Below are 22,551 nucleotides of genomic sequence, written 5' to 3'. Positions count from 1 at the left end.
TCCATTGCTGGACGAGGATGCACCTATTTGTGCTTTCTGTGTGGAGCCTCACTGGAGTCTCTGAACTCACAATGGGCGAGCCAGGATGAAAGTATACTTTAGAAGCTTGCACTTCATGTTCAGGACTAGTGAGTTTGAAGAAATAATTCCTCTAAAGGAATTTTGCAATCACCACCATCAGTTCCTGCATTGAGGGAGAATGGACTCCTGGTTGCTGTTGAACAGTCTATAACAACTTTCTCTGTTCCCTAACCACGTGTGGATCTGCTTACTCAACCAGCACATAAACTCGTCAAGGGCCAGAAACTCAACTTCTGCTTTTGGAGGTTTCTAACATTGCCTTCTGTTGCCTTTTAACCTCTTTGGGACACAGGCTTCTTTGATTATGGTATGGACTGTCACCACAAAATTCATATGTCGAAGCCTTAACCCCCAAAGTGACTGTATTTGGGGCTGGGGCTTTTGGGAGGAAGTTAAATTTAAGTGAGGTCATACTGTGGTGTCCTACTGGGATATGCTTATTGCCCTTACAAGAGGAGGAAGAGAAAGGGCACTCTGTCCTCATGCATCCATGCCAAGGAAGGCCATGTGAGTGCACAGTGAGAAGGTGGCTGTCTGTAAGTTAGGAAACATGTCCTTCCCAAAAGCCAAATCACCCTGCGCCTTGATCTTGGACTTCCCAGCTTCCCGAACTGTGAGAAATACTTTTCTGGTATATAAGGCAACCAAAACACTGCCTTTCTTTATAGGGTTGGTGTGAAGGCCAACTATGGTATCTGTGGTATCTTGTTACAGCAGCTCCAGCAGGAGAAACCATATGAACTCTTTTGCTAGAAAAAAATGCATGTAAACCCATCCACATCACTTTTTTTTTTTTCTTTTCGAGACAGGGTTTTGCTGTGTCGCCCAGGCTGGAGTACAGTGGCAGGATCACAGCTCACTGCAGCCTCCACCTCCTGGACTCAAGTAATCCTCCCACCTCAGCAAGCATTCCCATCTGAGTAGCTGGGACTACAGGCATGCACCATCATGCCTGGCTAATTTTTGTATTTTTATAGAGATGGGGTTTCACCATGTTACCAAGGCTAGTATAGAACTTCCGGGGGGCAAGTGATCCACCCGCCCGAGCCTCCCAAAGTGGTGGGATGACAAGTGTGAGGCACCTTCATCCAGCCCACATTGCATTTTGATATAATTCAGAGTAGGCCGTGGACCCACCTGATGCTTATTTGTGGGCCATCTGGAAGCCAGTGCTGTGCTCAGGTGGGCTTTACCAAGTATCATCAGTAAGTTCTGGAAGATGAGAGGACACCCGAGGCCTGAGGCCTGAGGCCTAAGACAGTGGCCCAGGGTTGGGGAAATCCCCCTGAGGAGGCAACTTCAGATAATTTATTGTGGCCAAGGAAAAGGAAAACATCCCTGGAAAAGTAGACCCTGGGTGCAGGTCCAGCAGCACAAAGCAGACTCACCCAGTGCTTCTGACCAGTTGGGAGGAGACTTGGGGTGGTGAGGAGGAGGGATCAGGTGACCATGTGGGGTGCTTCCTGCTTAGTCAGTGTGGGAGCTTCGAGCAGAGTCCAGATCCAGCCTCCTCTTTGCCATGGCAGAAGCTTTGGAAACCCTAGTTTTGGAGAATCCTGCCCCCGATATACCCATAGGCTGGACCCTAAAAGACTGGACCGGGTAAACCTTGAGGGAATTCACCCACTGGGAGACAGGTGGACTCTCCCGGAGGCATGTTTCCAGTCAAGGGCTGCCCAGTGGTGTGGGGTGACTGCTCTGTTTTCACTAGGTCTAATGATGGCCACACATAAATCGAGGGTGTGCTTGTATGTGTGGTGGTGCTGGTGGTAATTAGAACGGGTTTGGTTTAGCTAAACACTTTGTCGTTCTTGTTTGTTTTTGAGATGAAGTTGCACTCTGTCGCCCAGGCTGGAGGGCAGTGGTGTGATCTTGGCTCACTGCACCCTCTACCTCCCGTGTTCAAGTGATTGTCCTGCCTAGGCCTCCCAGGCAGCTGGGATTACAGGCACTTGCTACCATGCCCAGCTCATTTTTGTGTTTTTAGTAGAGATGGGGTTTCACCATGTTGGCCAGGTTAGTCTCAAACTTCTAACTTCAGATGATCCACTCGCCTCAGCCTCCCGAAGTGCTGGGGTTACAGGCATGAGCCACCGCACCCAGCTGGTTTAATTAAACAAATTAGAAGTGTTTAGTCCCTGTGGTCTAGGCCTTGGCATGCTAAAGATTCAGAATATATTGGAATGCGTGACATACTAGAGTACTAGTCTCATTGTTACCTTTCTGTGTCTGTTCACGTGGAAGGCTCCGGAGCAAGACTTTGTGGATACTAATATTTTCCTTTCAATCCATCATCACAGTAGCTGAAAAAATGATGAAATGCTTGTTCTGTGCCTGAGTGATTTCCTAGCTGATTTCGTGGTCACGGGCTTGAATTTCTAGATAGACTGATTTAAGTGGCAGGAAGTGAATATAGGTCACATAGAGCGAGGCTGAAAGGATGGTTGAATTGAAATGAAGTAAGAGAGTGGAGGGCTAGAAGTGGATCTCTTTCTTCTGTGGCTGCCCAGAGTGATTTTAAACTCTGCCCCATGCTACAGGGAATCACACTCTTTTTATATTGATCTCCATGGCTCAGAGACTGGCAGCCTGTCCTGTTCTCAGAAGGATTCTTCACTTGCAGAAGACAGAGACCATAGCCCATGTGAATCCATTCTTATAAAAGCAGTCCTCATGGGTTTTCTCTTAAAAGGAAGCTGAAAAGACAACTGTTTGCTTTGGGCCAAGTAATCCTCTGGAAAAGAAGATATTTATGAATTTTGGTTCTTTTGTTTTTAGATCACATGAAGGGATTAAGAGCCCCTGCATTGAAAAGAAGGCTGGAGTGCAGGTAATTTATTTTGCTGTGTGTGTGTGTGTGTGTTTTAGATGGAGTCTTGCTCTGTCACGGAGGCTAGAGTGCAGTGGCATGATCTTGGCTCACTGCAACCTCCATCTCCCAGGTTCAAGCTATTCTCCTGCCTCAGCCTCCCAAGTAGCTGGGATTACAGGCACCTGCCACCGCACCCTGCTAATTTTTGTGTTTTTAGTAGAGACGAGGTTTTACCATCTCAGCCAGGCCTCGCAAAGTGCTGGGATTACAGGTGTGAACCACTGCACGCAGCCATGTGTGATTTTTTTTGGGGGGATGGAGTCTTGCTCTGTCACTCAGGCTGGAGTGCAATGGCGCCATCTTGGCTTATTGTAACCCCTGTCTCCCAGGTTTAAGCAATTCCCCTGTCTCAGCCTCCTAAGTAGCTAGGACTACAGGCACATACCACTACACCCAACTAATTTTTGTATTTTTGGTAGAGACAGGGTTTCATCATGTTGAGTCAAGCTGGTCTCAAGCTCCCGACCTCAGGTGATCCACACAAATCAGCCTCCCAAAGTGCTGGGACTACAGGCATGAGCCACCACACCCGGTCCCGTGTGTGTTTTTTAGCAAACATTTGTGTGTGTGTGTGATGGAGTCTCGCTCTGTAGCCCATGCTGGAGTGCAGTGACACAATCTCGGCTCACTGAAACCTCTACCTTCATGGTCCCAATTCAAGCAGTTCTCCTGCCTCAGCCTCCCAAATAGCTGGGATTACAGAGCAAACATTTTAATTAAGAGATAATATCTGTACAGAAAAGTACATCTAAGGATAGTCTTTTTTTTTTTTTTTTTTTGAGACGGTGTTTCCCTCTTGTTACCCAGGCTGGAGTGCAATGGCATGATCTCGGCTCACCGCAATCTCTGCCTCCTGGGTTCAGGCAATTCTCCTGCCTCAGCCTCCTGAGTGGCTGGGATTACAGGCACGTGCCACCATGCCCAGCTAATTTTTTGTATTTTTAGTAGAGACGGGGTTTCACCATGTTGACCAGGATGGTCTCGATCTCTTGACCTCGTGATCCACCTGCCCCAGTCTCCCAGAGTGCTGGGATAACAGGTGTGAGCCACCGCGCCTGGCCAGTACTGGGTTTTTTCTTAAAGCTGAACTATTAGATGCTTTTATTGCAGCCACTGCCTAAATCTAAATTCCCAGTTCTCAAAATATGTATTTGCAAAGGGCCAGTGGATGTCAGGTTTCTCTGCTGATCAGTAGCACTAGTCTTTGTTCTTAATAATGATAGCTAATATCTATTGAATACTTGATGGATCTGGGCATTGTGTATTTCTTAGTTCAATTCTTTTTTTTTCTTTTTTCTGAGGGGGAGTCAGGGTCTTACCATGTTGCCCAGGCTGGGCCTAAACTCCTGGCTTCAAGTAATCCTCCCATTTTGGTTTCCCAAAGCACTGAGACTACAGACATGAGCCTCTGTGCCTGGCCTATAATTTTTTATTGTTTATTTTATTTTTGTGACAGGGTCTTGCTCTGTTTCCCAGGCTGGAGTGCAATGGCGCGATCTCAACTTACTGCAGCTTCTGCCTTCTGGGTTCAAGTGATTATCTTGCCTCAGCCACCCAAGTAGCTGGGATTAAAGGTGCCTGCCCCCACACCCAGCTACTTTCTGTACTTTTGGTAGGGATAGGTTTTCACCATGTTGGCCAGGCTGGTCTCAAACTCCTGACCTCAAATAATTGGCCTGCCTCAGGCTCCCAAAGTGTTGGGATTACATGCATTAGGCATCTCTATCTCTAGAAGTCTCTTTAGGCCAGGCATGGTGGCTCGGGCTACTCATCCCAGCACTTTGGGAAGCGAAGTGGGAGGATGACTTGAGCCTGGGAGTTTGAAAACTAGCCAGGATGACACAAGGAGACCTTTTCTCTACAGAAACTATGAAAAATTAGCCAGGTGTGGTGATGTGTGCTGCAGTCACAGCTGCTCAGGCTCTTGAGGTGGGAGGATCACTTGCACTCCAGCCTGGGTGACAGAGTGAGTCCCCACCAAAAAGTCTTTTTAGCATGCGTCCATCAGCGTAGCCAGATGTGTTAAATGGAGACCCAGGGTTAAAAAGTGTGTGTCCTCATGCACGTGAATGTTCATTGCAGCACTGTTTACAATAGCAAAGACCTGGAACCAACCCAAATGCCCATCGATGATAGACTGGACAGGGAAAGTGTGGCACATATACACCATGGAATATTATGCAGCCATCAAAAATGATGAGTTCGTGTCCTTTGTAGGGACATGGATGAACCTGGAGACCATCATTCTCAGCAAACTGACACAAGAACAGAAAATGAAATACCGCATGTTCTCACTCATAGGCGGGTGCTGAATAATGAGAACACATGGACACAGGGAGGGGAGCACTACACACTGGGGTCTGTAGGGGGGAATAGAGGAGGGACAGCGGGGAGTGAGGAGTTGGGGAGAGACAGCATGGGGGGAAATGCCAGATATAGGTGAAGGGGAGGAAGGCAGCAAATCACACTGCTAAGTGTGTACCTATGCAACAATCTTCCATGTTCTTCACATGTACTCCAAAACCTAAAATGCAATTAAAAAAAAAAGAACACCCCCCACCCCACCCAAAAAAAAAGAGTGTGTTTCCTGAGAGAAAGCCGTGAGGAAGTTACGGTACCTGGAGATCTGACCTCAAAAGCCATGCAATTACTTCCACCACATTCTATGGGAAAGGTCATTAGAGAAAACTGGCTAGGTTCAAGGGGAGGGAACATAGACCCCTCCAGTCAGTGGAGGAATTTTAATATCTATTTTGTAAGGAGAGCATGTATGGATGGGCCATCTTTGGAAAATTCATTCTACCATGGACTGTATTTCTAACCTCCAAATCATAGCATTACATTTTTAAAAAGTTTAGTAGGAAATTAATTTCTTTTCATTAAAAAAAAAAAAGGCTGGGCTTGATGGCTCACCCCTGTAATTTTATTACTTTGGGAGGCTGAGGCAGGCAGATCACCCAAGGTCAGGCAGGAGTTTATGATCAGCCTGGCCAACATGGTGAAACCTCATCTCTACAAAAATACAAAAATTGGCCAGGCATCATGGTACGCACCTGCAGTTCCAGCTAATCAGGAGGCTGAGGCAGAAGAATCGCTTGAACCTGTGAGGCGGAGACTACAGTGCGGTAAGATTACGCCATTGCACTCCAGCCTGGGCGACAGAGACTCAGTCTCAAAAAAATAAAAAAAATAAAAAAAAAAGAATGGACATATACAGTAAAAAGCAGAAGTTTCTGTTCCCAGCACACCTTTTCCAGAGATAGTGTAATGTGTGGCATTATCTTTACAGACACAGCTATCACATGCAAGCATGTATTTCTAAGTAACAGTGGTGAGGGATCGTTGTTGGAGGAGGTCCAGGGAACACCATATTTCCACCCACACCTTGTGCTCCTGATGGCACTGAAATGGTGGGCATAGTATGCTGGAAGTGACTCTCACAGGTTCTGTGCCAGCATAATTTCTGAATTATTACAGAACACTGATGTATGATGAAATAGATTTCCGAGTCACCAAAAGGGCTCATTTTGGATTCTATTGAAAGTGTTTTCTTTTTTCCTTTCAGCTTGAAGGTTTGCCTATACTGTTCACCTGTGACTAAGGAGTTGCTGTTAACTAGCCCGAAATACAGATTTTGGGAGAAACGAATTGTAAGTTTTCTTTTTCTTTTTTTTTCCTTCTTTTTGAGACAGAGTCTCACTCTGTTGCTCAGGCTGGAGTGCAGTGGCTTGATCTCGCCTAACTGCATTCTCTGCCACCTCGGTTCAAGTGATTCTCCTGCCTCAGCCTCCCAAGTAGCTGGGACTACAGGTGCATGCCACCATGCCTGGCCAATTTTTTTGTAGTTTTAGTAGAGATGAGGTTTCACTGTGTTAGCCAGGTTGGTCTCAATCTCCTGACCTGAGGATCCGCCTGCCTCGGCCTCCTGAAATGCTGGGATTACATGTGTGAGCCACTGTGCTTGGCTGAATGGGTAACTTTCCGTTTGGCAGAACAAAATGCATTTGTCTAATGTGAGGTAATGTTGCCATGTTGGCCAGGCTGGTGTTTAAGAACTGCTGACCTCAGGTAGTCCGCCCACGTTGGCCTCCCAAAGTGCTGGGATGACAGGTGTGAGCCACTGCCCCCGGCCTCTGTTTGTTGTTAAATTGCTTATGGCTGTCCAGGCTGTCAAGGGGAGAAAAACGTCTGGTGCATAGAAAATGCAAAGAAGGCAGAGAAAGTCCGATTTTAACAGTAATTTCTACATATAGGAGAGGATTTAATTCTACCTTTGGTCAAAAGACAAATTCTCAGTTTAAGTAAAAAAAAAAAAATTAGACAAATCTGGCTGGGCACAGTGGCTCACGCCTGTAATCCCAGCACTTCTGGAGGCTGAGGTGCGCAGATCACTTGAAGTCACTTGGAGACCAGCCTGGCCAATAGGGTGAAACCCCATTTCTACTAAAAATACAAAAAATTAGCTGAGTGTGGTGGCAGTGCCTATAATCCCAGCTACTTGGTAGGCTGAGGCAGGAGAATTGCTTGAACCTGGGAGGCAGAGGTTGCAGTGAGAGGAGCTGAGATCACACCATTGCACTCCAGCCTGGGTGACAGAGCAAGACTCCATCTCCAAAAAAAAAAAAAAATTAGACAAATGCATCAGTATTAGTCTACAAGAGACATAAATAAAACAGAAGGATAACTATAGGTTGAAAAATGAAATTTGAGGGGAAGGAAAAGGGGAAAAAATTACTAAGCAATTAGAAGCCAAAAGTGCCAGAGTGGCAGTTTTTATATCAGAGAAAGTAGACTAGGCAAAAGAAGGCAAAAGAAGATAAGGGTGGAGGAGGGTGTTACTGTTCAAAGAAGCCACGGGTCATATGGACGTATGTGCAGTTGACAAAATAGCCTCCAGCTGAAGTTGAAACTGGGTGAACCCTGTCACCCGGTGCTTAATCTGAGGAGAACCGTAGTAAACAGAATGTGAGTTCATTATGTGGCGTAGGTCTTAAATCTTTGTGGGAGTTGGGAGAGCAGTTTGTCCCACGTGTCACAAAGAGTCTGCTTTTTTTTTTTTTGAGACAGAGTCTCACTCTGTCACCCAGGCTGGAGTGCAGTGGCGTGGTCTCGGCTCACTGCAACCTCTACCTAACAGGTTCAAGCAATTCTCCTGCCTCAGCCTCCCGAGTAGCTAGGATTAGAGGCCTGCATCACCACGCCTTGCTAATTTTTGTATTTTTTTAGTAGAGACGAGCTTTTGCCATGTTGGCCAGGCTGGTCTTTAAGAACTGCTGACCTCAGGTAGTCCGCCCACCTTGGCCTCCCAAAGTGCTGGGATTACAGGTGTGAGCCACTGCCCCCGGCCTCTGTTTGTTAAATTGCTTATGGCTGTCAAGGCCAGTGCCTCCCTCCTGCCCATATTTGGGCAAGCTGGCAAAAAGGCCTCTGTCTGCCTTAGCACTGTGGTGAAGTTTAAACCAGGCATACCCAGGCCCACCCTGCACCACACTGGAAAGGGCTGCTTGCTCCTGTTTTCTCTCAAGCCGCAGGGGACACTTCTGTCTCCAGCTTCGGGACTACGCTGCCCTCCCCAAAAGTGTTGTCATGTGACAGAGGCTTTCTTCTCATCCTCTCTCAGTGTGTGTATGTGCACGCATGTATGAGTATGTGCGCACATGTGTTTTCATGCTTGCTATCATCCTCCTCAATACCTAACCTCTGAGTGGGAAGGGGGTTTGTTTCCCTCTGCAGAGCAGTTACAACAGCAAGGCTGTTCCCCTTGTCTCTGGCATTTGGCTGGAAGTTGCTACTAGTCACCCTGGCCAGCAGTCAGGAAGGAAAGCTGGAAGAGAAACGGAGGAGAGCAGAGACAAACTGGAATGCAAAATGGTCCACTAAGCCTGGGAGGACAGATGGAAACCCCCTTCTGTCTTCCACTTCCTCCAGCCTCAATAGCACGGGTCTCCTGCTTTGGCTCTGAGGCACATGGACCTGCCCCAGGACTCAGAGAAGCTTCACAGAGGCACCTAGCAGAAGCTGGCATTGCTGTGGCCCTGCCCAAGTCTCTGAGTTAAGCCAGACGGTCAACAGTGTTCATGAGCTGGTACCATTTCCGGTGCCCTTCAGAGCACTAAAAGTAGCCTGCTAGTTCACGTCTGCTGTCTGAATGTTTCTTTTGGACAACAACATTGCCCAAAACCCCGGAAAGGGTTTCTAGCAGATAGTTCCAGCATAGATGAGTTGGCACAGTACGAGGCCACCGCAGAATCAGGGTGAGAAATAGGAAATCACCAATTGTCACTGGAGAGCTTAACATGCTCCTCCCAGATGCTGAAAAAAGCAGGAGGCAGGAAATAAGTGAAGATGCAGAAAACGTATAAATGTGGACAAATAAACAGAACTTTATACTGAGTTGAGAAGACAATACTTTGGGGTATCCATGGCATTTACAGAAACTGACCATGTCCTATGTCACAATAGAATGCAGTGATATTGGAGATCAGAAATACAGGGACAGCTAAAATCTTCCCAGACACATGGAAACTAAATGGGTAAAATAACTAACCCTTAGGTTAAAAAGGAAATTGTACAATAAAGAAAACATAATATGTAGAACTGATGTGGCCAGGTTTCGGGGCTCACGTGTTAATCTTAGCACTCCAGGAGGCCGAGGTGGGAAGATCGTGTGAATCTAGGAGTTTGAAACCAGCCTGGGCAACACAGCAAGCCCCCATCTCTTAAAAAACAAAAACAAAAACAAAAACCTTAAAAATTAGCCTGGTATGGTAGTGTGTGCCTGTAGTCCCAGCTACTCAGTAGGCTGAGGCAGAAAAATCACTTGAGCTGAGAAGTTTGAGGATATAGCAAGCTGTGATTGCACCACTGCACTCCAGGCTGGCTAACACAGAGCATGTCTCAAAAAAATAAAGGAGGCTGGGCGTGGTGGCTCATGCCTTGTAATCCCAGCACTATGGGAGGCCAAGGCGGGTGGATCACGACGTTAGGAGTTTGAGATCAGCGTGGCCAAACCAACATGGGTGAAACCCTGTCTCTACTAAAAATACAAAAATGAGCCAGGTGTGGTGGGAGGTGCCTGTAATACCATCTACTCAGGAGGCTGAGGCAGGAGAATCGCTTCAACCCAGCAGGTGGAGATTGCGGTGAGCCGATATGGCACCGTTACACTCCAGCCTGGCTGACAGAGCAAGACTCCATCTCGATGGTAGGGAGGGGAAGGAGCTGATGGACAGTAGAAATGTGGCATGTCAGAATGTGTGAAACACAGCTAAATTTGCACTTGAAGGAAAATTGATAGCATTAAATAGATATATTAGAAAAGAGACTGGGCACAGTGGCTCACGCCTGTAATCCCAGTGCTTTGGGAGGCTGAGGCAGGTGAATCACCTAAGGTCAGGAGTTTGAGACCAGCTTGGCCAATATGGCAAAACCTCATCTCTACTAAAAACAAAAATTTGCAGGGCATGGTGGTGGTCACCTATAGTCCCAGCTGCTTGGTATGCTGAGGCAGGAAATTTGTTTGAATCTGGGAGGTGGAGGTTACAGCGAGCTGAGATTATGCCACTGCACCCCAGCCTGGAAGACGGAGCGAGATTCCATCTCAAAAGCCCAAAAATAAATAAAGAAATCTTCAACTTAGTAAGATTGAATTGGGAGAACAAAGCAAGCCTAAGGAAAGACAGAACAGAGAGAAAAGCAGCCGTTTAAGGTATACAGACTGACAGCTACAGTAGAAAATAAAAGAGGATTGACAAAATTAAAAGCTGGTTCTGGAAGGAAAGAAAGCAATTTCTGCCAAGATTGAGTTTGATTTTTTTCTTTTTTTTTTTGAGATGGAGTGTCCCTCTGTCACCCAGCCTGGAGTGCAGTGGTGTTAGCTCAGCTCAGTGCAACCTCTACCTCCTGGGTTCAAGTGATTCTTCTGACTCAGCCTACGAAGTAGCTAGGATTAAAGATGCCTACCACCGCACCTGGCTAATTTTTGTAATTTTAGTAGAGACGAAGTTTTACCATGTTGGCTAGGCTGGTCTCGAACTCCTGACCTCAAGTGATCTGCCGTCCTTGACCTCCCCAAGTGCTGGAATTACAGGTCTGAGCCACCGTGCCTGGCCTGACTTTTTTTTTTAAACAAAAATGCATATAACAATACAGAAGAATACAAAGGAAAAATAACTACTAACAGCAGCAATCCCATTTTTTTGCAAAATTAAATATGCTAGTATATTTGATAATTTAGACAAAGTAGATAAATATCTGGAAAAATAGAAAAATACAAAGTTGAGGCAAGAAGAGTAGGAAACTTGAGTATATCAGTAACCATTAAATGTAAACAAGGGTCAGGTGTCGGAGACTCACGCCTGTTATCCCAGCACTTTGGGAGGCTGAGGTCAGGAGTTTGAGATTAGCTTGGCCAACTTGGTGAAATCCCATCTCTACTAAAAATACAAAAATTAGCCGGGCACCTGTAATCCTAGCCACTCAGGAGCCTGAGGCAGGCGAATCACTCGAACCCGGGAGGGAGAGGTTGCAGTGAGCCAAGATCGTGCCCCTGTACTTCAGCCTGGGTGACAGAGTGAGACTCTGTCTCAAAAACAAAACAAAGACATGTAAACAATTATCAAGGATTTTATTTTTAAAAAGCCTCTGGTCCAGATGGTTTTATAGGTGCATTTTACCAAATGTTCAAAAAAGAAATAATCCATATATTAGATGAGTTGTTGTAGGAAATAATAGAAAGATAAGCAGCTTAACTTTGGTAGCCAAAGAGATGATGCACATACCTATAATCCCAGCACTGTGGGAGGCCAAGGTGGAAGGACTGCTTGAACCCAGGAGTTTGAGACCAGCCTGGATAACATAGTGTGACCACATGTCTACAAAAATTAAAAAATTAGACATGGAAGCACATGGTTATAGTCCCAGCTACTAGGGAGGCTGAGGTGGGAGGATCAGCTTGAGCCCAAGGCTGCAGTGAGCTGGGTTGTGCCACTGAATTCCAGCCTGGGCGACAGCGAGACCATATCTCAAAAACAGCAAACATGGAAAAAGCCATTTCATACATGAACATGTGAGAATCCTCATAAAGATAATAACTGAATCTAGCAGTATTAGTGAATCATGAATAAGATGTTTTATTGCAGAAATAGAAAAATATTTTAACATCCAAACCTTAGACACTGTAAATTTTGGGGCATTAGTGGACTAAAAAGTTCAAAAATCACATTGATGCATTCATCAGATACTTACTGAATGTCTTTAACATGCTAGTCTCTGTTCTGGTGGCAGGGGGAAATATACCAGCGAGAGTTCTGCAGCACTTAGAATGGGTACATGGGGCTGGGTGGGGTGGCTCATGCCTGTAATCCCAGCACTTTGGAAAGACGAGGTGGGTGGATTACCTTAGGTCAGGAGTTTGAGACCAGCCTGGCCAATATGACAAAACGCCATCTCTACTAAAAATACCAAAAATTAGCCTTGTGTAATCCCAGGCGCCTGTCACCTCAGCTACTCGGGAGGCTGAGGCAGGAGAATTGCATGAACCTGGGAGGCGGTGATTGCAGTGAGCCAAGATCACACCACTGCACTCCAGCCTGAGCCACAGATTGAGACTCGGTCTAAAAAAAGAACCAGTGTACGAGGCATCCTTGTCATGGACCCATTCTGAGGCACAAAACCTACTTATACACAGGACACATGACCAGGTGTTTTTACAAAGACAGAATTCAGAGGGAGAGGGGAATGGTAGTGGTAGAGATGGGGAAATGAAGGAGGAAAATGAATTCATGGAAATAGAATTGTTGTATCAAAGGATTATATGCATTTTTTTTTTTTTTTGAGATGGAGTTGCGCAGGCTGGAGTGCAATGGCCTGATCTCGGCTCACCGCAACCTCCACCTCCTGGATTCAAGTGATTCTCCTTCCTTAGCCTCGAGAGTAACTGGGATTACAGGCATGCACCACCCTGCCTGGCTAACTTTTATTTTTAGTAGAGTCAGGGTTTCTCCATGTTGGTCAGGCTGGTCTTGAACTCCTGGCCTCAGGTGATCCACCTGCCTGGGCTTCCTAAAGTGCTGGGCTTACAGGCACTTTGGGAGGCCACCATGCCCGGCCCAGATTATATGCATTTATAAGGCATTTACTACATATTGCCAAATCTGCCTCAAGACAGGTATTGTTTTTGCTTTACCGTTTTTTCAAACTGTTAAAATATTTATTACAATGTAATCAGAATTGTGTATGTAGACAGCCTGAAATTTTTTTGCCCTGTTTCTGTGTTTCAGATGGCAAAGACATGTAAAGCCATGAAAAACTATTATATACATGATCTCTTATTTTATTTTTACAGATATCTATTGAAATCGAAACTCCTACCCAGATATCTTTAGTGGATGAAGCATCAGGAGAGGTAACTAAATATTAAATATTGATTTTTTAAAAATGTGCTAAAATGGTTGCTTATCTTCCTCTTTGGCTTTGCAGTCAAATGCTCGACCCTTAATCTTTCTCTTTGATTTTGAATACTCCTTTAACCATAAATAAAAGTCTAGTAATTGAGTGGGGTTTTAGAGGCAAAAAGAATCCATTTGTGATTGCCTAAGTCCATTTGGGCTGTACTCACAAAACTACCATAGACTGAATGGCTTATACAACAGACACTTATCACTCAGGGTTCTAGACTGGAAGTCCAAGATCCAGGCTCCGGCAGAGATGGTCCACTTCCTGGTTTTTTACTTTTTTTGTGAGACAGTCTCACTCTGTAGCCCAGGCTGGAGTACAGTGGTGAGATCTTGGCTCACTGCAATCTCTACCTCCTTGGTTCAGGCGATTCTCCTGCTTCACCCTCTCTGGTAACTGGGATTACAGGTGCCTACCACAGCAACCAGTGCCCAGTAGTTATTTTTAGTAGATAGGGGATTTCACCATGTTGGCCAGACTGGTCTTGAACTCCTGATCTGAAGTGATCCACCCACCTTGGCCTCCCAAAGTGCTGGGATTACAGGCAGGAGTCACCATGCCCGGCCACTTGCTGGTTCTTAGATGCTGTCTTTGTTCTGTGTCCTCCCATAGTCAAGGGGCAAACAAACTCCCTTGGGCCTGTTTTGTAAGGGCAGTGATGTTATCACATGGCAGTGATGACATTCACTCTACCCTCAACAACTAATCACCTGCCACAGGCCTCCTAATAAAAACACTGTGGAGGTTAGGATTTCAACACAGGAATTTGGGGGAGGGAAAAGAATGTTCACTTCTTTTTTTCTTTTCTTTTTTTTTTTTTTGTCGTCTGTGTAGTTGCGGACTTTTCGATTGGGAATGTTCACTTCTTTTTTTTTTTTTTTTTAATTTTTTATTGGATTTTAGGTTTTGGGGTACATGAGCAGAGCATGCAAGACAGTTGCGTAGGAACACACATGGCAGTGTGCTTTTCTTTCCTTCTCCCCTTCACCCACATTTGGCATTTCTCCCCAGGCTATCCCTCCCCACCTCCCCCTCCCACTGGCCCTCCCCTTTTCCCCCCAATAGACCCCAGTGTTTAGTACTCCCCTCTCTGTGTCCATGTGTTCTCATTTTTCGTCACCCACCTATGAGTGAGAATATGCGGTGTTTCATTTTCTGTTCTTGTGTCAGTTTGCTGAGGATGACGTTCTCCAGATTCATCCATGTCCCTACAAACGACACAAACTCATCATTTCTGATTGCTGCATAATATTCCATGGTGTATATGTGCCACATTTTTCCAATCCAGTCTATTATCAATGGGCATTTGGTTTGATTCCAGGTCTTTGCTATTGTAAACAGTGCTGCAATGAACATTCGTGTACATGTGTCCTTATAGTTCACTTCTTAACAGAGATACGTTTATTTCCTGTATTGTAAAGGATTAGGCATGGTTTACTTTTTGTCAGATTTGTTCCTTATTATGTGCTTATGATGGGGACCCTGGTTGTTGTTATTACATGATGTCATTGTCACATTTACTGAGTTTATTACAATGTTCAGAATTTAAAATGGTGATTAATATTTTTGTAGCAAATTCATGTATATTGTAATTTTTTTCTGAACCCTTATTCAAAACAGGGGCACTGCCAAGTGGAAAGAATTTCTTTCTCATTAAATTTTGAAGTAGTACTTTTGTGAATATATGGTTTTAATAGTAAGTAGGACTATAGACATGCCCCCTACCCCTTTAAAAAAAAATCTTACAGCTAGTAGGTATTTTCCTATTTTGGTCAATACTTGTTTGGTAGCTGGATTACAGCACACTGCTTTGAGGGTGTCTTGTATTGTTTGAATGTGATCTGAACAGAAACTGACCTTTTCAGAGATTTCTTCTTTGGAGAAGATCAGAGAGGTAAAGAGGTATTTCTCTCATCAGATTATCCTGAGGGAGGATACAGAGCCAGTTTAGGGAGGATTAAAAAGGGGGGAAAAAAGGATAGGTGGACCTTTGTAAATATCATCCTGGACTGCTTTTCTGGGGAATAGTGTGATTGGCTTCTGGCCTTGTCACAGTCAGGGATACTGGTGAAAGGCATTCCCCAAGCTGGGGGGCTAACAGCAGGCAGGGTTTTGAGCAGTCTTGTCCCAACTCTGATTTTTTTGTTTCTTCTTGTGTGCCATGGCTTTTGTGCATTGTTTATCCAGCTCCAACCAGGGGGAGAGCCGTTTGAAAGGGTCCCCCATAATGAACGGAGACTTCCATGAGGGGTCACTGTCATTGAGCAGCAATCTGTTGTGTGCAGAGCTCTCCCGACTTGCGAATGGCTGGAGAGGCAGTAGTGCCTGCAGGCTCTGCCCTTGTGAAACAGTATGATGGGGACTGTAAATTGGGACCAGGCCGTGCCCAGGCTTTAAACAATTTTTTTTTTTTTTTTTTTTGTGACTGAGTCTCACTCTGTCACCCAGACTGGAGTACAGTGGTGCCATCTCAGCTCACTGCAGTCTCACCTTCTGGGTTCAAGTGCTTCTCTTGCCTCAGCCTCCCAAGTAGCTCAGAGTACAGGTGCCCACCACTATGCCCAGCTAATTTTTTTATTTTTAGTAGAGGCAGGGTTTCACCATGTTGGCCAGACTGGTCTTGAACTCCTGACCTCAAGGGATTCGCTTACTTCGGCCTCCCAAAGTGCTGGAATTACAGGTATAAACCACTGCACCAGGCCCAGGCTTTAAAAATTGTTAAATAGCTTTATTGAAATGGAAGTCAGAGTCACAGACTTGTGTATCCATCACCATAGTCAATTTCAGAATATTTTCAGCACCCCAAGGGAGAAATCCTGTACTGACTAGAATCACTCCCTATTTTCTCCTTCCCCAACCCCTGGCAACCACTACCATATTTGATTCGCTCTCTCTGTAGGTTCACCTATCCTGGATAGTTCCTATCAGTGGAATCATATAACATGTTCATTTCGCATCTTGCTTCTCTCACTGAGGATGTTTTCAAGGGCCATCCACACTGTAGCAAGTGTCAGTTCTTTTTATGGCCAAATAATATTTCATTGTATGGCTAGGCCACATTTTGCTGATTCATTCTTCAGTTGATAGACATTTGAACTGGCTCCACCTTTTGGCTGGTGTGAAGAATGCTGCTGTGAACACTGATGCACACATTTTTGTGTAGCCATCGGTTTTCATTTCTCTTGGTTCTAAAACTAGTGGTGAAATTAGTCTTACGGCAACTCTATTGAGTAGACAAGGATTCCACTTTTTTCTAGGACTTGGAGAGTGAGGAAATTGGGAGAAAAGGCACATTCTTAGGAGGTACATAAATGTGTTCTCTGAAGGAGGGCTTTGTTGAGGTAGGTCCTAACAATCACTGCTTCCATTACTATTTTTTCTTTATTTTCTTTTTAGAAGGAAGAGATTGTCGTGACTCTTTTACCAGCTGGTCACTGCCCGGGATCAGTTATGTAAGGGGGCTCATTTATTTTGTCATTTTATTATATGTAGATAGATACTGTATTTGTAGAAATAAATTTTTAGGGTCTAAAATTAATAGGGGTCTGGGTGCAATGGCTCATGTCTGTAATCCAAGTGCTTTGGGAGGCTGAGGTGGGAGGACTGCTTGAGCTCAGGAGTTGGAGGCTGCGGGGAGCCAGTCATGTCAGTGTACCGCAGCCTGGGCAGCAGACTGAGACCCTGTCTTTAAAATAATAATAATAATACTATGTTTAGAAAGATTTGATTATTTTTCTAGCCATTTAAAATACATTTGTTCCCAAATTGAGCTAGGAGACTGAGGTGAAGATCAGATTTGAAAAACGATTTTCTTATAAAGTGGAAGTCTTCATGGCCAGGCATGGTGGCTCACGCTTGTAATCCTAGCACTTTGGGAGGCCGAGGTGGGTGGATCACGAGGTCAAGAGATTGAGACCATCCTGGTCAACATGGTGAAACCCTGTCTTTACAAAAAATGTAAACATTAGCTGGGTGTGGTGGCATGCCCCTGTAGTCCCAGCTACTTGGAAGGCTGAGGCAGAGAATTGCTTGAACCCAGAAGGCAGAGGTTGCAGTGAGCCAAGATTGTGCCACTGCACTCCAGCCTGGGAGACAGAGCAAGACATAAATAAATAAGTCGAAGTCTTCAGCAGCTCTTTCCCCAGTGACCTTGTAGTTTATCACCACATGGATTTCTCTCTCCATAAGCAAGAATGATCTCAACATATAATTGAAAGCGCTAACATATCACAGGGAACATCTGTTACAAACTGGATAGCATCTCCATTCTGTTGTTTTCTACCCAAGGGAAGAGGTAGCAGCTGAGTGCCTGGTGTGGTTCTAATTACCATGAGATTCTAATTATCGTGGTAATTATCATTACCATTATATCATAATGGATACGTTTGCAGGAAGCATTTACTATGCATCTCGCATGTATTTGCCTTTATTGGGATTTTATGAGACCCAGAAGTCACTGAGATACATTTCCTTTTCAGGTTTTTATTTCAGGGCAATAATGGAACTGTCTTGTACACGGGAGACTTCAGATTGGCAAAAGGAGAAGCCGCGAGAATGGAGCTTCTGCACTCTGGGGGCAGGTACTGGGCCTCGTACAGTTCTTTTTTTCTTTTTGAGTCAGAGTTTTGCTCTGTCACCTAGGCTGGAGTGCAGTGGCACGATCTCAGCTCACTGCAACCTCTGCCTCCAGAGAGTTGAAATGATTCTACTGCCGCAGCCTCCCAAGTAGCTGGGTTTACAGGCGTGTGCCACCATACCTAGCTAATTTTGTATTTTTAGTAGAGTTGGGGTTTCACCATGTTGGCCAGGCTTGTCTTGAACTCCTGACCTCAGGTGATCTTTCTGCCTTGGCCTCTCAAAGTGCTGGGATTACAGCATGAGCCACCACACCCAGTCAAAACAATAAAACTTTATTCAGTCATAACCGCAAGAACTGTACAAGGGGCAAATAACGGTTTTGACCAGCCTGGGCAACATGGCGAAACACCATCTCTACTAAAAATACAAAATTAACTGGGCATGGTTGTGTACTCCTATAGTCCCAGCTACTTGGGAGGCTGAGGCAGGATAATCGCTTGAACCTGGGAGGTAGGAGGTTGCAGTGAGCTGAGGTCGTGCCACTGCACTCCAGAGTCGATGACAGAGTGAAACGCTTTTTTTTAAAAAAAAAAGTTGTTCCTTTCCCATTAAACATAAACCTTTGTTTCTATTAAAAATCAAACACGATTATAATATTTGTAATAGTAGAACAAATTTTTCTTCTTGAAGTGGGGTAATGGGATGTTCTCTGTTGATTAGGGTAGTAGTTACAGTGAGTTTGTAAAAATTCAATAGATCATTTATTCAATATCTTAGAAATTTTTTTTGTGTGGAAATCACTTCCCAACAATATGAACAAAAAAAATTCCAAAAGGAATGGAACACCCTGTAAAATAGTTGAGAGTTTAAATGTTACACATAATTGGCAAGGCGTAGTAGCCAATGCCTGTAATCCCTGCACTTTGGAGGCTGAGGTGGGTGGATCACTTGAAGTCAGGAGTTTGAGACCAGCATGGTCAACACATTGAATGTCTGTCTCTACTAAAAATTAGAAAAATTAGCCAGATGTGGTGGCATACACCTGTGATCCCAGTTACTTGGGAGGTTGAGGTAGGAGAATCGCTTGAACCGAGGAGGCAGAGGTTGCAGTGAGCTGAGATGGTGCCACTGAACTTCAGCCTGAGCAAGAGGGAGACTCCATCTCCCCCAACCCCCCAAAAAAAGTTATACATAATTTATGTCACACTGGATGGCTAACATCAATTATTTTTTCTTTTTAGAGTCAAAGACATCCAAAGTGTTTATTTAGATACTACTTTCTTCGATCCAAGATTTTTCCAAATTCCAAGTCGGGTAAGTCTGCTTGGAGAAAGAGGGTGATAATCTAGGCATGCCAGTGTTTTTAGTAGGAAGTCTGTAGGGTGACAGGTCAGATCCTAATTGTCCCCATTGGTGTGAGTACCTGTGAATGTTGGGAAGGAAAAGGCTCTGTGTGGCTCTCTGCCTGTTAAACGTCTCTTTAAAATCCTGTCTAGGAGGAGTGTTTAAGTGGAATCTTAGAGCTGGTTGGAAGCTGGATCACTCGGAGCCCGTACCACGTTGTGTGGCTAAACTGCAAAGCAGCTTATGGCTATGAATATTTATTCACCAACCTTAGTGAAGAATTTGGAATCCAGGTATGGCAACTGTTTGACTGTTCATTTTTTTTTTTTTTTTTTTTTGAGATGGAGTCTTGCTCTTTTCACCCAGGCTGTAGTGTAATGGCACAATCTTGGCTCACTGCAACCTCCACCTCCCAGTTTCAAGTGATTCTCCTGCCTCAACCTCCGGAGTAGCTGGGATTGTAGGTGTGCACCACCACACCTGGTTAATTTTTGTATTTTTAGTAGAGATAGTGTTTCGCCATGTTGGCCAGGGTGGTCTTGAACTTCTGACCTCAAGTGATCTGCCTGCCTCGGCTACCCTAAGTGCTGGGATTATAGGCCTGAGCCACTGCTCCCAGCCTGTTCATTCTTTTCTCTTGCTCCCTTCCATCTTCCTAGCTTCACCAGCTTTCCATCTTCCCAGCTTCCTCTCCCTCGTTGCCCCCCACATAACTGCAAACAGTGACAGATGGAAGCACCCTATCAAGATGTGTCTGCGGCAGAGGTTGGCGGCTCCTCTGAAGTGGTAGATCATCTTAGTTCACTTGCATCCTCGTGGGAGAAAATTTACAGAAGCCCAAATGGCATACAATGGCCTTGTGTGAAATGCCCCATAGACAAAAAAAAAAAGTATTTTTCCCAAACTTTGGGTCATGAAATAAATTTAGCAATTGTGACCAGCATTGAAAACAAATGTAAACAAGGAGAGTATTGTTTACAGAACATGCTCCTCTGCTGCACGTCATGTGTATGCCTTTAAGGGTAGATGATTCTTTATTATTATTTTTTTTAGGCTGTCCTGCTCTGTCGCCCAGGCTGGAGTGCAGTGGCGCACTCTTGGCTCAATGCAATCTCTGCCTCCTGGGTTCAAGCGATTTTCTTGCCTCAGCCTCCCAAGTAGGTATGATTACAGGCATGTGCATCATACCCAGCTAATTTTTGCATTTTTAGTAGAGACGGGGTTTCACCATGTTGGCTAGGCTGGTCTTGAACTCCTGACCTCAAGTGATCCGCCCACCTCGGCCTCCCAAAGTGCTGGGATTACAGGCATGAGCCACTGTGCCTGGCCAAGGGTAGATGATTCTTGTTTGTTTTTGTCTGTGTGGATTAGTGCTATATTTCTAACATTTAGAATAAAGCTCGATGCATAGTAGGTGTACAAGGAATATTAATTGAATTTCTCTTGAAGGACTGTAGGACAATATTAGCATCATTAAATGACATCCAGGAGTGGAGTCTCCATAATTTTTTATTGCCATCAGTGATGGCAGTGACCCTGGCCAGCTGGCCTTGTGCCTGTTTAACATCCTGGCAGAATACCAGTATGCACTGAAATAGCGAAAAACTGCTTTTCGAGAATGAAGAGAGAGCTAGTTCATTAACTGTTTTGCCCAGAATAATTAACCCTGAACAGTTTATAGGAAATACATTGCAAATAATTTGCATATACATATTATTTTCCTTAGGTTCATGTGGATAAGCTAGACATGTTTAGGAACATGCCTGACATCCTTCATCATCTCACAACGGACCGCAGCACGCAGATTCACGCATGTCGCCATCCCAACGTACGTGTGTAAATTATTCCTCTCGTATTGTTTGTGTAATCTGTGAAAACGAAGAAAGGTCAAGAGTTCCATTTATAGGTTTCTGACGTTACAAATGTGAAACCAGAGGCTACAATCCTAAGTTGTTAGCTCAAGGCCATGCTTGTACATACAATGTACAGTAATATATTGTATTACTGTATTCCATTACCGTACTTCTCATAATAGTAAATACACAGATCCTTAGTCTTCCAGTGAAATCTATTTATACACGTTTGATAATTCAAATTTATTTGTAATGAAATCCATAATAGGTTATAGCTTATAACTTAAAGAAACATTTGTGCTATTTATGTATGTGTGTATTTATTTATTTTGAGATAGTCTTGCTCTGTTGCCCAGGCTGGAGTGCAGTGGCCCAATCTTGGCTGACTGCAGCCTCAGTCTCCTAGGTTCAAGTGAGTCTCCTGCTTCAGCCTCTTGAGTAGTTGGGACTACAGGCATGTACCACCACTACTGGCTAATTTTTGTAATTTTATTTACGTATCTATTATTCATTTATTTTTGAGATGGAGTCTTGCGTTATTGCCTAGGCTGGCTGAGCGCCATCCTGCCTCACTGCAACCTCTGCCTCTTGGATTCAAGTGATTCTCCTGCCTCAGCCTCCCAAGTAGCTGGGATTACAGGCATGCGCCACCACACCTGGCTAATTTTTGTGTTTTTAGTAGAGATAGGGTTTTGCGATGTTGGCCAGGCTGGTCTTGAACTCGTGACCTCAGGTGATCTGCCCATCTGAGCCTCCCAAAGTTCTGGGATTACAGGTGTGAGCCACTGCACCCAGACTGATTTTTGTAATTTTAGTTGTGACACAGTTTCACCATGCTTGCCAGGTTGGTCTTGACCTCTTGACCTTAAGTGTTCTGCCCTCCTCGGCCTCCCGGAGTATTGGGATTACAAGCGTGAGCCACTGCACCCATCCCGTGTTATTTAGTTTTGAGACTCGTGACATGAGCATGTTTATAAGCTTTACTTTTCTTCTACTTATTTGAGATAAATATATACACATAACATTTTTTTACACTTTAAAATAGTTTCATGTACTGATGGTTCTATTTGAAATGGATGTTTCCAGTTTCTTTGCAACTCACGTCTTTTGTTTTCTAATGCCAACACAGAACCTCCTTCTATTGTCAAACACCAAGTACAAGACTTTCACTTTGAATTTGCTTTAAAAAATCTTTTTTTAAATTCAAATTATTAAGGCTAGGCTAGGCGCGGTGGTTCACACCTGTAATCCCAGCACTTTGGGAGGCCAAGGCAGGCATATTGCCTGAGGTTGGGAGTTTGAGACCAGCCTGACCAACGTGGAGAATGCTCGTCTCTACTAAAAATACAAAATTAGGCTGGGCACGGT

The 22,551-nt window shown here is 44.6% G+C and overlaps 1 protein-coding gene across 3 annotated transcripts in view; it reads left to right on the top strand.

Moving 5' to 3' along the window:
- DCLRE1C (DNA cross-link repair 1C) overlaps positions 1-22,551 on the top strand; it is a 39,595-nt gene that overhangs the window by 1,880 nt on the left and 15,164 nt on the right. Inside the window, exons 2-9 of one of the 3 annotated variants that reach the window (XM_002750054.6) lie at positions 2,860-2,911; positions 6,519-6,603; positions 13,299-13,358; positions 16,805-16,860; positions 17,887-17,988; positions 19,228-19,300; positions 19,483-19,623; positions 21,057-21,158. In XM_002750054.6, coding sequence (XP_002750100.4) covers positions 2,860-2,911; positions 6,519-6,603; positions 13,299-13,358; positions 16,805-16,860; positions 17,887-17,988; positions 19,228-19,300; positions 19,483-19,623; positions 21,057-21,158 — 671 coding nt within the window. The remainder of the gene's footprint in view (positions 1-2,859; positions 2,912-6,518; positions 6,604-13,298; positions 13,359-16,804; positions 16,861-17,886; positions 17,989-19,227; positions 19,301-19,482; positions 19,624-21,056; positions 21,159-22,551) is intronic. The other 2 variants (XM_035306833.3, XM_078329518.1) reach the window with 2 other exon arrangements.

Source organism: Callithrix jacchus, chromosome 7 (assembly GCF_049354715.1).
Source record: "Callithrix jacchus isolate 240 chromosome 7, calJac240_pri, whole genome shotgun sequence".
Taxonomy (NCBI): Eukaryota; Metazoa; Chordata; class Mammalia; order Primates; family Cebidae; genus Callithrix; species Callithrix jacchus.
Note: the sequence above shows the minus strand (reverse complement) of the source record. Positions and strands in the feature narration are given on the sequence as shown.